Source organism: Oncorhynchus gorbuscha, linkage group LG06 (assembly GCF_021184085.1).
Source record: "Oncorhynchus gorbuscha isolate QuinsamMale2020 ecotype Even-year linkage group LG06, OgorEven_v1.0, whole genome shotgun sequence".
NCBI classification, from domain to species: domain Eukaryota; kingdom Metazoa; phylum Chordata; class Actinopteri; order Salmoniformes; family Salmonidae; genus Oncorhynchus; species Oncorhynchus gorbuscha.
Genome location: NC_060178.1, coordinates 13,293,553 through 13,310,951, shown reverse-complemented (window position 1 = coordinate 13,310,951; position 17,399 = coordinate 13,293,553). Strand labels below are relative to the sequence as shown.

Here is a 17,399-nt window from a genome sequence, read left to right as displayed (position 1 = left end):
TGTTTCATCAGACCAGAGGACATTTCTCCAAATAGTACAAATAGTACACCTTCAATTGACTCAAATGATCAATGGTCAATTAGACTATCAGAAGCTTCTAAAGCCATGACATAATTTTCTGGAATTTTCCAAGCTGTTTAAAGGCACAGTCAACTTAGTGTATGTGAACTTCTGACCAACTGCAATTGCGATACAGTGAATTTTATGTGAAATAATCTGTCTGTAAACAATTGTTGGAAAAATTACTTGTGTCATAGACAAAGTAGATGTCCTAACCGACTTGCCAAAACTATATTTAACAAGACATTTGTGGGGTGGTTGAAAATTGAGTTTTAATGACTACAACCTACGTGTATGTAAACTTCTGACTTCAACTGTATATAGACAACATATACACATTTTCTCACACACACTACAGTGACACACCCACAGAAAACCCACACACATTCACTACATACGCACACAACACACACACGCACTTCTACGTTGTCTCCGTGCTGTTTATCACTACTTGGCTACCTGCAAATCTTTTGGGCTTTTTACTCTTAATAACCATTTAATCAAACTCTGTATTGAACAAGTTTATATACGTCTTAGTTTTGTCACATTACTTTTTTAATTTAACATTTTCACCCCGGACGCTTTATCTGGACACCCGCAGGACCTTCTCGCAGGACCTTCTCGCAGGACCTTCTCCAGCCGAAAGAGCTAAGTAACATTATGCCTTCTCATTGCAGTTTCTGTTTACAGGAAAACTATCGCCTTATGGTGGGGATAGCAGAGTCGCAAGCTCGACTACAGACACAATCGTTAGGCAAGGGCAATTGAAAAGTAGGAAAAATGATACAGCGTCTATGCCACCATTAAATCCAGGAAAGAATGTTAATCCCCCTGCACAGTCCCGGCAGCCGGACAATTTTCTCATGGCATCTGGAAAGAAACCCTGTCGGCCTGCTGAACAGGTGTCGCTCTATAGCCTATAGAAACTTTCAACCGGTTTTTGTTAAGAGAAACAAATTACTACATTTTTGTATTTTGAGCTTCTAGTCATGAAATATATGCAATCTACTCAATCACTTTTTATAGCTACTGTTTACAGGCGTCCTGGGCTGTATACAGCGTTCCTTACGAAGTTTCCTGAATTCCTATCGGACCTTGTAGTCATGGTAGATAATATTCTATTTTTTGGTGACTTCAACATTCACATGGAGAAGTCCACAGACCCACTCTAAAAGGCTTTTGAGAGCCATCATGTCCAACATGTCTCAGGATCTACGCATTGCCATAATCTTACCCTGGATCTAATTTTGTCCCATGGAATAAATATTGTGGATGTAAATGTTTTTCCTCATAATCCTGGACTATCGTACCACAATTTTATTATATTTTCATTCACAACAAATAATCTGCTCAGACCCCAACCAAGGAGTATCAAAAGCTGCGCTATAAATTATCAGACAACCCAAAGATTCCTAGATGCCCTTCCAGACTCCCTCCACCTACCTTATTACCTCACATGAGGATCTAAACTTAACCTGTGTAATACCCTAGACGCACCTCTGAAACCAAAAAACATTTGTCAAAAGAAACTAGCTCCCTGGTATACAGAAAGTACCCGAGCTCTGAAGAAAGCTTCTAGAAAATTGGAATGGAAATGATACTCCACCAAATTGGAAGACAGTTGTCATGTTTGTCATTTATTATCATGTCTTGTCCCTGTGCTCCCCATTCTATTCGTTTCCCTCTGCTGGTCTTATTAGGTTCTTTCCCTCTTTCTATCCCTCTCTCTCCCCCCTCCCTCTCTCACTCTCTCGCTCTCTCTTCTCTCTATCGTTCCGTTCCTGCTCCCAGCTGTTCCTATTCCCCTAATCATCATTTAGTCTTCCCACACCTGTTCCCGATCCTTTCCCCCTGATTAGAGTCCCTATTTCTTCCTTTGTGTTCCGTTCCTGTCCTGTCGGTTCCTTGTTTAGAATTCACCGTGCTGTGATTGTGTATCGCCCTGTCCTGTCGTGTTTTTGCCTTCATCAGATGCTGCGTGTGAGCAGGTGTCTCTGTCAGCTACGGCCTGCGCCTACCCGAAGCGACCTGCAGTCTGTGGCCGCTTCTCCTGTTATTCCCTCTACAGACTAGAGGATTTCTGTTATTCCCTGTTTGGACATTTCCTGTTAAGGATTCAGGATTTGTCGTTTTCTGTTTGGACTTGAATAAACTCTGTTTCTGTTAAGTCGCTTTTGGGTCCTCTTTCACCTGCATGACAGAAGGAACCGACCAAGGAATGGACCCAGCGACTTCAGACGCTCGTTACACTGCCGTCAAGATCCAAGGAGCCATGCTCGGCAGACACGAGCAGGAATTGTCTGCTGCTCGCCATGCCGTGGAGAACCTGGCCGCTCAGGTTTCCGACCTCTCTGGACAGTTCCAGAGTCTACGTCTCGTGCCACCTGTTACTTCCTGGCCTGCCGAGCCTCCAGAACCTAGGGTTAATAACCCACCTTGCTACTCCGGGCAGCCCACTGAGTGCCGCTCCTTTCTCACGCAGTGTGAGATTGTGTTCTCTCTCCAACCCAACACATACTCTAGAGAGAGAGCTCGGGTTGCTTACGTCATTTCACTCCTTACTGGCCGGGCTCGAGAATGGGGCACAGCTATCTGGGAGGCAAGGGCTGATTGCTCTAACAAGTTCCAGAACTTTAAAGAGGAGATGATTCGGGTTTTTGACCGTTCAGTTTTTGGTAGGGAGGCTTCTAGGGCCCTGGCTTCCTTATGCCAAGGTGAACGGTCCATAACGGATTATTCTATTGAGTTTCGCACTCTTGCTGCCTCTAGTGAGTGGAACGAGCCGGCGCTGCTCGCTCGTTTTCTGGAGGGACTCCACGCAGTGGTTAAGGATGAGATTCTCTCCCGGGAGGTTCCTTCAGATGTGGACTCTTTGATTGCTCTCGCCATCCGCATAGAACGACGGGTAGATCTTCGTCACCGGGCTCGTGGAAGAGAGCTCGCATCAACGGTGTTTCCCTGCTCCGCATCGCAACCATCTCCCTCCTCTGGCTTTGAGACTGAGCCCATGCAGCTGGGAGGATTCGCATCTCGACTAAGGAGAGGGAACGGAGGATCACCAACCGCCTGTGCCTCTATTGCGGAGTTGCTGGACATTTTGTTAATTCATGTCCAGTAAGAGGCCAGAGCCCATCAGTAAGCGGAGGGCTACTGGTGAGCGCTACTACTCAGGTCTCTTCATCTAGATCTTGTACTACTATGTCGGTCCATCTACGCTGGACCGGTTCGGGTGCTACATGCAGTGCCTTGATTGACTCTGGGGCTGAGGGTTGTTTCATGGACGAAGCATGGGTTCGGAAACATAACATTCCTTTCAGACCGTTAGACAAGCCTACGCCCATGTTTGCCTTAGATGGTAGTCATCTTCCCAGTATCAAATTTGAGACACTACCTTTAACTCTCACAGTATCTGGTAACCACAGTGAGACTATTTCTTTTTTGATTTTCCGTTCACCGTTTACACCTGTTGTTTTGGGTCATCCCTGGCTAGTATGTCATAATCCTTCTATTAATTGGTCTAGTAATTCTATCCTATCCTGGAACGTTTCTTGTCATGTGAAGTGTTTAATGTCTGCCATCCCTCCCGTTTCTTCTGTCCCTACTTCTCAGGAGGAACCTGGCGATTTGACAGGAGTGCCGGAGGAATATCATGATCTGCGCACGGTCTTCAGTCGGTCCCGAGCCAACTCCCTTCCTCCTCACCGGTCGTATGATTGTAGTATTGATCTCCTTCCGGGACCACTCCTCCTCGAGGTAGACTATACTCTCTGTCGGCTCCCGAACGTAAGGCTCTCGAGGATTATTTGTCTGTGTCTCTTGACGCCGGTACCATAGTGCCTTCTTCTTCTCCGGCCGGGGCGGGGTTCTTTTTGTTAAGAAGAAGGACGGTACTCTGCGCCCCTGCGTGGATTATCGAGGTTGAATGACATAACGGTTAAGAATCGTTATCCGCTTCCCCTTATGTCATCAGCCTTCGAGATTCTGCAGGGAGCCAGGTGCTTTACTAAGTTGGACCTTCGTAACGCTTACCATCTCGTGCGCATCAGAGAGGGGGACGAGTGGAAAACGGCGTTTAACACTCCGTTAGGGCATTTTGAGTACCGGGTTCTGCCGTTCGGTCTCGCCAATGCGCCAGCTGTTTTTCAGGCATTAGTTAATGATGTTCTGAGAGACATGCTGAACATCTTTGGTTTTGTCTATCTTGACGATATCCTGATTTTTTCTCCGTCACTCGAGATTCATGTTCAGCACGTTCGACGTGTTCTACAGCGCCTTTTAGAGAATTGTCTCTACGTAAAGGCTGAGAAGTGCTCTTTTCATGTCTCCTCCGTTACTTTTCTCGGTTCCGTTATTTCCGCTGAAGGCATTCAGATGGATTCCGCTAAGGTCCAAGCTGTCAGTGATTGGCCCGTTCCAAGGTCACGTGTCGAGTTGCAGCGCTTTTTAGGTTTCGCTAATTTCTATCGGCGTTTCATTCGTAATTTCGGTCAAGTTGCTGCCCCTCTCACAGCTCTTACTTCTGTCAAGACGTGTTTTAAGTGGTCCGGTTCCGCCCAGGGAGCTTTTGATCTTCTTAAAGAACGTTTTACGTCCGCTCCTATCCTCGTTACTCCTGACGTCACTAGACAATTCATTGTCGAGGTTGACGCTTCAGAGGTAGGCGTGGGAGCCATTCTATCCCAGCGCTTCCAGTCTGACGATAAGGTTCATCCTTGCGCTTATTTTCTCATCGCCTGTCGCCATCTGAGCGCAACTATGATGTGGGTAACCGTGAACTGCTCGCCATCCGCTTAGCCCTAGGCGAATGGCGACAGTGGTTGGAGGGGGCGACCGTTCCTTTTGTCGTTTGGACAGACCATAAGAACCTTGAGTACATCCGTTCTGCCAAACGACTTAATGCCCGTCAAGCTCGTTGGGCGTTGTTTTTCGCTCGTTTCGAGTTTGTGATTTCTTACCGTCCGGGTAGCAAGAACACCAAGCCTGATGCCTTATCCCGTCTGTTTAGTTCTTCTGTGGCTTCTACTGATCCCGAGGGATTCTTCCTTATGGGCGTGTTGTCGGGTTAACAGTCTGGGAATTGAAAGACAGGTTAAGCAAGCACTCACGCACACTGCGTCGCCGCGCGCTTGTCCTAGTAACCTTCTTTTCGTCCCTGTTTCCACTCGTCTGGCTGTTCTTCAGTGGGCTCACTCTGCCAAGTTAGCTGGTCATCCCGGTGTTCGAGGCACTCTTGCGTCTATTCGCCAGCGCTTTTGGTGGCCGACTCAGGAGCGTGACACGCGCCGTTTCGTGGCTGCTTGTTCGGACTGCGCGCAGACTAAGTCGGGTAACTCTCCTCCTGCCGGTCGTCTCAGACCGCTCCCCATTCCTTCTCGACCATGGTCTCACATCGCCTTAGACTTCATTACCGGTCTGCCTTTGTCTGCGGGGAAGACTGTGAGAGCCGCCAATAAACGCAGGATTAAGAGTCCAAGGTATTGTTGCGGCCAGAGAGTGTGGCTTTCCACTCGCAACCTTCCTCTTACGACAGCTTCTCGTAAGTTGACTCGGTTCATTGGTCCGTTCCGTGTCTCCCAGGTCGTCAATCCTGTCGCTGTGCGACTGCTTCTTCCGCGACATCTTCGTCGCGTCCATCCTGTCTTCCATGTCTCCTGTGTTAAGCCCTTTCTTCGCACCCCGTTCGTCTTCCCTCCCCCCTCCCGTCCTTGTCGAGAGCGCACCTATTTACAAGGTACATAAGATCATGGACATGCGTTCTCGGGGACGGGGTCACCAATACTTAGTGGATTGGGAGGGTTACGGTCCTGAGGAGAGGAGTTGGGTTCCGTCTCGGGACGTGCTGGACCGTTCACTCATCGATGATTTCCTCCGTTGCCGCCAGGATTCCTCCTCGAGTGCGCCAGGAGGCGCTCGGTGAGTGGGGGTACTGTCATGTTTGTCATTTATTATCATGTCTTGTCCCTGTGCTCCCCATTCTATTCGTTTCCCTCTGCTGGTCTTATTAGGTTCTTTCCCTCTTTCTATCCCTCTCTCTCCCCTCCCTCTCTCACTCTCTCGCTCTCTCTTCTCTCTATCGTTCCGTTCCTGCTCCCAGCTGTTCCTATTCCCCTAATCATCATTTAGTCTTCCCACACCTGTTCCCGATCCTTTCCCCTGATTAGAGTCCCTATTTCTTCCTTTGTGTTCCGTTCCTGTCCTGTCGGTTCCTTGTTTAGAATTCACCGTGCTGTGATTGTGTATCGCCCTGTCCTGTCGTGTTTTTGCCTTCATCAGATGCTGCGTGTGAGCAGGTGTCTCTGTCAGCTACGGCCTGCGCCTACCCGAAGCGACCTGCAGTCTGTGGCCGCTTCTCCTGTTATTCCCCTCTACAGACTAGAGGATTTCTGTTATTCCCTGTTTGGACATTTCCTGTTAAGGATTCAGGATTTGTCGTTTTCTGTTTGGACTTGAATAAACTCTGTTTCTGTTAAGTCGCTTTTGGGTCCTCTTTCACCTGCATGACAACAGTACCGTGCAATATGGAAGAGCCCTCAGTGCTGCTCTACCAGGCTACTTTTACAACCTGATTGAAGAGAAACGGAACAATCCTAAATGTATTTTGACACAAAGCTGAAACTGAAAAGTACAATTCCCCAAGTGAGGATGGCCTTCACTTCAGCAGCGAAGAATTCATGAACTTATTTGACAAAAAGATAATGATCATTAGAAAGCAAATTATGGATTCCTCTTCAAATATGCATATTTCTACAAAACTCATTTGTTCTGAGTCTGCAAAGAACTGCTAAGACCTAGGATAAATGGAGACAAGTTTCTTTTAACATGTATCTCGACACATTTACGAAAATAGTCATGGCCTCTAAACCTGCCAACTGCCGACGGGACCCTATTCCAAATAAACTACTGAAAGAGCTACTTCCTGTGTTTGGCACTCCTATGTTAAACATAATAAACAGCTCCCTAAAAAAACTAACTAAAAGTGGCAATAAAACCGCTCCTGAAAAAGCCAAATGTTATCCCGGAAAATTATAAAACGAATTGGCCTGTATTGAATCTCCCATTCCTCTAAAACAAAAAGGAAAATACTGTGCGCAGCACATTCTTTGAAAAGTCAAATGAGAGCATACTCTGTTTCCGGTTTCTGTTTGATGACAACAACCACACAAATACAACAACAGGTTGTTAGCCATTTCATTTTGCGATATTGGAAAATATATTATTGTTAGATAAACAAGGCTGTTCTCGACTGCTACAGTAATTTAAATTAAGGCTGTCGATGGCCGCTATAGGCTACAGTAATTTAAAGAAAGGCCGCCAATGGCCGCTATGGGTTCTATTAATGAATTTTGAAATTACAAAACATATCAGTAACATTCCACCCATGTTGCCATTAGAGGGCGCTTTGGTTATTTGACTGCAGGAAAGGGTACCAGAGATTTGGTGCTAAATACCTTCTATGTTCTACAAGGTTAGCAACACTGAACTATGCATGAGAGCACCAGCTGATCCGGACGACTGTGTGATCACGCTCTCCGTAGCTGATGTGACTGAAGGCCTTTAAACAGGTTAACATTCACAAGGCTGCAGGAGCCAGATGGATCACCCGGATGCGTACTCAGCGCTGATCAGCTGGCAAGTGTCTTCACTGCATGTTCAACCTCTCCCTGACCCAGTCTGTAATACCTACATGTTTCAAGCAGACCACCATAGTCCCTGTGCCCAAGAACGCCAAGCTGTCTAAATAACTATTGCCCCGTAGCACTCACATCTGTAGCCATGAAATGCTTTAAAAGTCTGGTCATGACTCACATCAACACCATCATCCCAGACACCCTGGACCCACCCCACTTCGCATACCGACCCAACATATCCACAGATGACACCATTGCTATTGCACTCCACGCTGCCCTTTCCCACCTGAACAAAAGGAAAACCAACATGAAAATGCTGTTCATTGACTACAGCTCAGTGTTCAACACCATTGTGCCATCCAAGCTCATCACTAAGCTAAGTACCCTGGGATTAAACACTTCCCTCTGCATCTGGATCCTGGACTTCCTGACAGGCCGCCCGCGGTGGTGAGGATAGGCAACAACAACTATGCCACGCTGATCCTCAACACGGGGGCCCTTCAGGGGTGCGCTTTTAGTCTCCTCCTGCACTGCCTGTTCACCCACGATGGCATGGCCACGCACAACTCCAACACCATCATTACATTTGCAGACGACACAATGGTAGTAGGCCTGAACACTGACGACATTGAGACCTGGCAGTATGGTGCCGGGACAACAACCTCTCCCTCAACGCCAGCAAGACCAAGGAGGGCCAAGCACACCCCCAGGAACAGGTTGAGAGCTTCAAGTTCCTTGGTGTCCACATCACCAAGGAACTATCATGGTCCACACGCATCAACACAGTCATAAAGAGGGCATGACAATACCTCTTCTCCCTCAAGAGGTTGAAAAGATTTGGCATGGGACCTCAGATCCTCAAAAAGTTCTACAGCTTCTACAGCTAGTTCACTCCTTAGTATGACAACTGTTTGGCATACGGCCGCAACGAGCTACAGAGGGTAATGCGTACAACCCAGTACATCACTGGGGCCGAGCTCCCTGCCATCCGGACCTCTATACCAGGCGGTGTCAGAGGAAGGCCCTAAAAATGGTCAAAGACTCCAGCCATCCAAGTCATAGACTGTTCTCTCTGCTACCGCATGGCAAGCGGTACCGATGCACCAAGTCTGGAACCAACAGTATCCTGAACAGCTTCTACCCCTAAGCTATAAGGCTGTTAAATAGTTAATCTAAAGCTACCCAGAAAGCTTCATTGTCCCTTTTTGCACTAACTCTTTTGACTCATCACATAAGCTGCTGTTACTGTTTATTACCTATCCAGTTGCCTAGTCACTTTATCCCTACCTACATGTACATATATGTATGTACTGAGTAAGTATCTACCTAAATTACCTCGTAACCTTGCACATCGACTCGGTACTGGTATCCTGTGTATATAGCCACGTTATCATTACTTGTTGTGCATTTATTCCTCTTGTTATTATTTTTTATGTATCTTTTTTCTCTCTGTATTGTTGGGAAGGGCCCGTAAGTTAGCATTTCACTGTTAGTCTACACCTGTTGTTTACAAAGCACGTGACAAATAAAATTGGATTTGATTCGATTTAAAAGCATTTTATATCGCTGAGAGAGGTAAACAGTCAGTCAACTGTGGACGGCTACCTGGCTCTCTGTGGACGGCTACCTGGCTCTCTGTGTACGGCTACCTGGCTCTCTGTGGACGGCTACCTGGCTCTCTGTGGACGGCTACCTGGCTCTCTGTGGACGGCTACCTGGCTCTCTGTGGACGGCTACCTGGCTCTCTGGAGTCAATACACATTTCACCTATGACCTTTCAAATTGACATCATCTGAGCTCAGGCCACATGAACCTACTGTAATTTAATATACCTTCTTTATACTTTGGATGAGAAAGAGGCTTGTCAACCATTTAGTATGTCCATCCTACTAGTAGTTTACTGTCCATCCATCTATCTGTGACGTCTACGGTGTGAGTAGTAATTTCATCCAGTCTTACATGTTCCAGGTGACAGTCCCAGAGACTCTCTGCATTTCTCCCAGAGCTGCCAGCAACAGGGACGACTTCCCACAACCCACCTGGCCCACGATCATAGTCAGCTGACCTGAGAGAGAGAGCGAGAGAGAGACACACAGGAAATGAGAAATTGGGTGGGAGAGAGAGAGTAGAGAGATGGGGGGGATAGGAGGAGGGAGTAGTGATTCCTTTAATAGAGTATTAATGACATGGCGTTTAACCTTCCTCCAGCAGCAGAGCCTTACCAAAGGGAACCTTGATGTTTATGTTAGACAGGGTGGGAGTCCCATCTGTCCAGGTGAAATATCCACTGGTTATCTGGAGAAAGAAACATCACACACATTGATCAAAGCAAATGTCAAAGACTGATTCCCACTGCTTTCACAAAAACATCTGACTGAATAAGGAGTCAGACAGGAGAGGGTCAGCAGTAAGCAGTCAGACAGGATATTGTCACTGGCAGCACACTGATGAGACTGAATGATAGTTTGAACTTCTATCTAGTTCTGCTACCTCTCGCTCATCCTGAACCAGAGGTCTAGGTCCTCCTGGTCTACCTCTCACACACTCTGATCCGGAGCCCTAGGTCCTCCTGGTCTACCTCTCACTCACCCTGATCCAGAGTTCTAGGTCCTCCTGGTCTACCTCTCACTCACCCTGATCCAGAGGTCTAGGTCCTCCTGGTCTACCTCTCACTCACCCTGATCCAGAGGTCTAGGTCCTCCTGGTCTACCTCTCACTCACCCTGATCCAGAGGTCTAGGTCCTCCTGGTCTACCTCTCACACACCCTGATCCAGAGGTCTAGGTCCTCCTGGTCTACCTCTCACTCACCCTGATCCAGAGGTCTAGGTCCTCCTGGTCTACCTCTCACTCACCCTGATCCAGAGGTCTAGGTCCTCCTGGTCTACCTCTCACTCACCCTGATCCAGAGGTCTAGGTCCTCCTGGTCTACCTCTCACTCACCGTGATCCAGAGGTCTAGGTCCTCCTGGTCTACCTCTCACTCACCCTGATCCAGAGGTCTAGGTCCTCCTGGTCTACCTCTCACACACCCTGATCCAGAGGTCTAGGTCCTCCTGGTCTACCTCTCACTCACCCTGATCCAGAGGTCTAGGTCCTCCTGGTCTACCTCTCACTCACCCTGATCCAGAGGTCTAGGTCCTCCTGGTCTGCCTCCTACTCACCCTGATGCAGAGGTCTTGGTCTCCCTCCTGGGGGGGTGGGTTGCCTCCCTCATGGTTGTAGTTGTTCCAATCGTCCCTGGGATGTCTCTTCCTGTTCACCACCTTCAGAGGCTGGGAGAGGTGCAGGGAGGGGGCAGGGCATTGCTTAGGCTTTTTACAGGACCACTATGAAAACCACAGAGGTGGTGGATGGTGGCGGAGGATTGTAGAGGAGGTGGTGAGAGTGTGTGTGCAAATGAGGTTGGGGTGGAGGTGGAAGGAGGACATTAACTACAACATTGATGTGCATTCTGCCTGTGAATAAGTGGTTGAGTGTTTAAGAGCTCTTTGTGGGAGCTCTCTCTGTGTGTGTGTGTGTGTGTGTGTGTGTGTGTGTGTGTGTGTGTGTGTGTGTGTGTGTGTGTGTGTGTGTGTGTGTGTGTGTGTGTGTGTGTGTGTGTGTGTGTGTGTGTGTGTGTGTGTGTGTGTGTGTGTGTGTGTGTGTGTGTGTTCATGTATGTGTGCATGCGTACGCGACACAAAACAAATGTGAACCGTATGTGAACCGATTACATCTTCAAACTAAGGGCAACTGTAGTATGGCATCCATGACAGATGCATGATGACGTATACAGGTAAGATAGTCTAGCTAGCTACATTTTCAGATATGACAAGTTTCTAATTTTGACAGAAAGTGGTTTCAATTCAAGCTAAAGTGTTCTGTTAGCTAGGTAGCTAACATTAGCTGGCTGGCTCCCTAGCTAACAGTACGTTTATGATGTTGTTATTCATATCCTAGAACCGTTTGCTTTGCTAGTTAGATCCCAATGATAGCTAGCTAACATTGAACTTGGCTTGTTAGCTTCCAGAATATTTATGCAGGGTAGTAATGACATGATTTGGCACTATGGTCATTGTTGTTTAACTAGCTAAAGTTAGCTGGCTGGCTCGTTAGCTAACATTACGTGACGTGTGTGATCTTAAATGTTGTTTACCTAGCTAGGTTCATTGTTTACCTAGCTAGTTAGCAACATGTCTTTAAATAAAGTGTACTGTTAGCTAGCTAACGTTAGCTGGCTGGCTCCCTAGCTAACGTTGTGTATGATGTTATTATTCTTATCCCAGAGCCGTTTGCTTTGCTACTTAGAGCCCAATGTTAGCTAGCTAACATTGAACTTGGTTGGTTAGCTCCCATCAGATTCACGCAGGGTAGTAACCACATGATTTGGCACTATGTTCATTGTTGTTTAACTAGCTAACGTTACTTGACGTGTGTGATCTTAGCTAGCGACATGTCTTAAGCTAATGTGTACAACAGCCGTTGAATATGGCCGGTGTCAATAAATGTCTGCAAAAAGTATAAGGAAATTGTTGGAAGCAGAGCTGGTTAGGCTGTTTTCATGTTATCCAGTGGTAAACAAATCATCGGCCAGAGCGTCAGGTGTGCGCTCTGAACGATCTGAGAGCAAAACGAGATGGGTGGGGCTAAAGCTGAATGGGTGCAGACAAAGAAGAGGTCTTCACTAGATACCAAAACATTCAAAAACCATTTTCTCAAAAGTGAGTTTACAAGTTGATGAACTTTCAAAGCAGAATTACTTTCCTATTGTTCCTCAAAAATGCAATGTATGATGTACCATTTTGTAGCTCTGAGTTTCTACTTTTATTCTAGATTTCAAATTTTGCTACATAAGACCAAATCCAGGTGGTACGTTTCCTGACCGTTAAAACAAATGTTTTTTAAACGTTTTGAGACCAGAAGTGAACGTTTCGCCTGTTCTGGGAATGTTTATTTTCAGGTTGCAGGGAGGTTCTGAGAACATTTGACTCTGGTTTCCTGGTGGCCTGGTTTCACAGGATGCATCTTTCCAATAACGTCCGAAGATGTCACATGCGTTTCCCAAAACACCATGCAGAGAGAACGGTCGCTGAGTGTGTTGTTGGCACATGTGCTCTCTGATCCACTTACTCCATTCAAAACTTACATTAATATATTTATTTCACAATACTGATAGTGGATCAGCTTCTAGAGAGATATTACCACCTACGGCTGCAAATGTTGAGGCGGCTTGTTCTAATGCTTACCTAATAAAAATGCACTAAACCACTGATTTGGCACATCATTGCACATGTTAGGCTACACATTATGAAGTATATTGAGACAAATTACAGGCAGAAGCAAAATAGAACTCATTTGATTGAACATGAAATGTATTTCAATGTTTGAAATAGGCATATTGCCTACTTTCTATTTTTTTAATGCAGTCATCTCAAATTTCATAAGAAGCATCTTTTTCTACGTCACTGGTTTGTATCAATTGCAAAGACAACTTTGTATTTGTAGGCAACTTCGTTCTGAAGTTGTCGGTGGTAAAGGAGAGACGGATAAACCATGTGATTCTATGTTTAGCAGAGATCTTCTGTGTATAAAGAAATGCGAGAGGGCAAAAAAAACATCTGACGACGCACTTAGCTGTTCTACGAGTGGTCTGAGACAGGCATTAGATTATGGCCGTTTTCAAGTGCAACGTTAATAACGATGGTTTTGGCAAACAGCTCGGAGATTTAACGCGCCCATTAATTGACAACACATGATCTTAATGATTGTTTGTTTCCTTTGAAATTGGGTCTGTTTGAATAGACTAAAATTAAATGAAATTAAATATGTGGAAAACATGGCATGCTAGCTCCATCCTGGTGGCGCAATTCACTAATTCCATGGATAGAGAACAGGTCCCAGTTTCCCAAAAGCATCTTAAGCCAAAGTTTATCGTAAGAACCTTTGTAAGAGCATCGTTAAATCTCTTTCCTGAGACTGTTAATGACAGTTTTTGCAAAAATGATTTGGTTGAGCAAACACACAGTTTGTTCAGCTATCTGGGTGGCTGGTCTCAGATGAAGAGGTCCTGGAAGGCTTGGTTACACATATGGTCTGCGATTATGAGGCCGGTTAGACGTACTGCCGAATTCTCTAAAACGACTTTGGAGAGCAGCTTATGGTATAGAAATTAACATTAAATTCTCTGGCAACAGGTCTGGTGGACATTCCTGCAGTCAGCATGCCAATTGCACACTCCTTCAAAACCTGAGACACCTGGCATTGTGGAGAGGCCTTTTATTGTCCCCAGCACAAGGTGCACCTTTGTAATGATCATGTTAGTTAATCAGCTTCTTGATATGCCATACCTGTCAGGTGGATGGATTATCTTGGAAAAAGAGAAATGCTCACTAACAGGGATGAAAACAAATTTGTGCACAACATTTGAGAGTAATAAGATTTTTGTGCATATGGAACATTTCTGGAATCTTTTATTTCAGGTCATGAAACATGGGAAGCTTTACATGTTGTGTTTATATTTTTTGTTCAGTATAAATGTAACCATGTTTGAACTTTTACAAAACATTCTGTTAAAGTTACTTAAATGTTCTGAGAATGTTCCAAAACCATGCAACTATCCTGTACCATTCGCAAAAAGTTTTAGGACGTTTGTATGCTAAATCACCATAGGACAACTACGCTCTCAACAAGCTCTAAGAAACATAAGGTTCTCAGAACATTATGTGATAGCTGGGTACTCACCACTGCCTGGTACTTGTTGTTGTGGTTTCTGGGGCCGGAGGGAATGGTTTTGTGGTTGCTAGGGCCCGTGGGCATGGTAGCATTTGGCTCCTGCTCATCTCCAATCTCATCACTACTGAAGAACTCACTCAGCTTCTGGGCACTATGAGGAAACAGGGGTTAAGGTTACATGGTTAGGGTTACAGGGGGACACGAACGACACATTTCATATTTCCACATTCTAGTATTAGCAGATGCTGTTCTCCAGAGTGAGTTACAATAAGGAAAAGTTAGTGTTTTGGAGATGGGATAGGGAACAACACAGCAAGAGTGTTTTCAAAGGAAAAGTCTCATTGGACTGTACATCTGATAGAAGAAGGCAAAAATGACAGAGGAGTGAAAAGATGATTGGTTTAAAAGTATTCTGTTTTTATCTGTGCCTTTTCTGGGCCAAACTAGAATCAGCCATCTTATCATCGTCATCTACCTGCTCCAACTTCAGGTCAAATGAATGCATTAGAATCAGCTATCACCATCATCTACCTGCTCCAACTTCAGGTCAAATGAAATCATTGGAATCAGCCATCTTATCACCGTCATCTACCTGCTCCAACTTCAGGTCAAATGAAAGCATTAGAATCAGCCATCTTATCACCATCATCTACCTGCTCCAACTTCAGGTCAAATGAAAGCATTAGAATAATACAATGGGCAGTGGAGGCGCACTGGAGGTCTCAAGCGTAGAGCCGCCGGTACAACCCGTCCTGGCTGGATGGTTACTTTCGCCTGGCAAATGCGGGGCGCTGGCACAGGACGCACTGGGCCGAAGAGACGCACTGGAGGCCAGGTGCGCTGAGCCGGCACCATCTGTCCTGGCTGGATGCCCACTCTAGCCCGTCCAATGCGGAGTGCACCGGGCTGTGCAAGTGCACTGGAGACACTGTGCGCTTTACCGCATAACACGGTGCCTGACCAATACCACGCTCCATGCTGTGAGCACGGGGAGTAAGCTCAGCTAACCTCCCCGTATGCCCCCCCACCAAAATAATTTGGGAGTGGCTTCCTGGTCTTCCTTGCCACCCTTCACCCTATGTAACACTGGTCCCCTTGACTAGCTGCTTCCACCCTCCTCACTGCTTCCACGGCAGGCGATCCTTTCCAGCCAGGATCTCCTCCCACATCCAGGATCCCTTTCCTTCCAGAATGTCTTTCCATGTCCACTCTGTCTGCTCCTCCCGGCCACGCCACTTGGTCCGTTTGTGGTGGGTAGTTCTGTCACAATCGCTGTCGTCGTGGAAATGACCGGACCAAGGTGCAGCATGGTGAGTGTACATTTGTCTTTATTTTAAATGTCGCCAACCAAACAAGAAACAACAAAACGAACGTGAAGCTTACTCTGGCTATACAGGCCACTAACAAAGACAACTACCCACAAAATACAAAAGTAAAAAAGGCTGCCTAAGCATGATTCCTAATCAGAGACAATGATAGACAGCTGTCCCTGATTGAGAACCATACCCGGCCAAATATAGAAACGCAGAACATAGAGTTTCCCACCCGAGTCACACCCTGATCAACCAAACATCGAGAATAAAAAGATCTCTACCGTCAGGGCATGACAACGATACAGTGATTGGTATGGCCAAACACGCCCACTCTTCCTATACTCAGTGCAGAGGGTAATGTAAGATGCTCCAAGCAGTCTTTAGAACTGTATGACGGGATGGGTAATGGTCTGTGAGGAAAATAAACATGGTGAAGGGTAGCTGACAAGACAATAAATTACAGCAGTTAAACTAATCACCAGTGTAGAAGTCAATGTTACTGAGGGAAACGGACTGGTGTTTTACTGACGATTGAGGCACTGTCGGAAAAAAATCTAGTTAAGTTTCAACCCAGTTAAAAACATTATTCTGGTAGATTTTATGTAAATTCACCTTATCTCAACTTAATTGAACACAGCTACTCAATTCATCTCTCTGTGTATGTGTGTGTGTGTCCTTATCAGGACCTCAATGTCCTGACAACAAGAAAAAATGTGAAAAGTCAGGACTTTTTTCATGTCCTGAATTTGCTAAAATGTGACTAGTTTGAGGACACTATGCGTACGTCGCGGGTCACTACTTTCAAGAGAGACATTTGAACATAAACTTTTTTTAAATCAAAATGCATTTTTTTAATGTGCCTTAATAACAAACATGTATGCAATCTGTAAATATGAATACAATTATGAGCCTAGTTGGTTAAGCCACAGAAAAAGGCAGCAACCTTCCCGCTAGCCATGATTGGCTGAGATAATGAGTGGGCTGGACATGCCAAGAGATGAGTTCGGATTGGTCTGCCATATAGCACGTTTCTGTCTATTTTAGCTGGTTGGTATTTTTTAGGAAATCCTGTCTAACGCTGTAATGAGTGCACTGAGATTTGGGAAGCAAGTACAGGGAGTGAATATTTTGATTAATAAATGGTGACAGGTGTGCGGGATAATCAGCAGCCTGATGACCTAGAGGCTGGTGAGGGAGTATATGTGACAAATGCATCTTTAAAAAATATATATTGCATAGTGGAACTGCATAAGTGTTGCTTTCCACTTTCTGGAGGACAGAGTTTTGAAATCAGTGGAATTAGACTATGATAGCTAAGGAGATGGAGAAAACACCCGTCTCCGGATTAGATCTTCAAACTAAGGGCAACCATGGCATCCGTGACAGAGAGAAGCATCCATACATTATGTATATGGGTAAGATAGTCTAGCTAGCTACATTTTCAGATATTACACGTTTCTTATTTTATCAAAGTTGTTTTAATTTCATTTCAAGTTAAAGTATGCTGTTAGCTAGCTAGCTAATGTTAGCCAACAGTTTAAAAAAGTAGTAATTTTTGGGGATCTGTATTTAAATATCTTTAAAAAGTAGTCATTTTCTGGGATCTGTATTTAAATTATTTTTATGTCAGTTGGCAAGGGTCTTTACTTCAATATTATTGTGTTTTGATGTATTTCTAATACCTTAA

General features: G+C 45.6%; 1 protein-coding gene across 4 annotated transcripts in view; it reads right to left on the bottom strand.

Annotated features, from left to right (window-relative positions):
* LOC124037570 (ATP-binding cassette sub-family C member 8-like) overlaps positions 1 to 17,399 on the bottom strand; it is a 149,257-nt gene that overhangs the window by 57,154 nt on the left and 74,704 nt on the right. For all 4 annotated transcript variants that reach the window (XM_046352396.1, XM_046352395.1, XM_046352398.1 and 1 more), the window contains 4 exons: positions 14,409 to 14,550; positions 10,850 to 10,960; positions 9,911 to 9,983; positions 9,648 to 9,753 (listed from right to left, as the gene is read on the bottom strand). In XM_046352396.1, the coding sequence (XP_046208352.1) occupies positions 9,648 to 9,753; positions 9,911 to 9,983; positions 10,850 to 10,960; positions 14,409 to 14,550 (432 nt within the window). The remainder of the gene's footprint in view (positions 1 to 9,647; positions 9,754 to 9,910; positions 9,984 to 10,849; positions 10,961 to 14,408; positions 14,551 to 17,399) is intronic.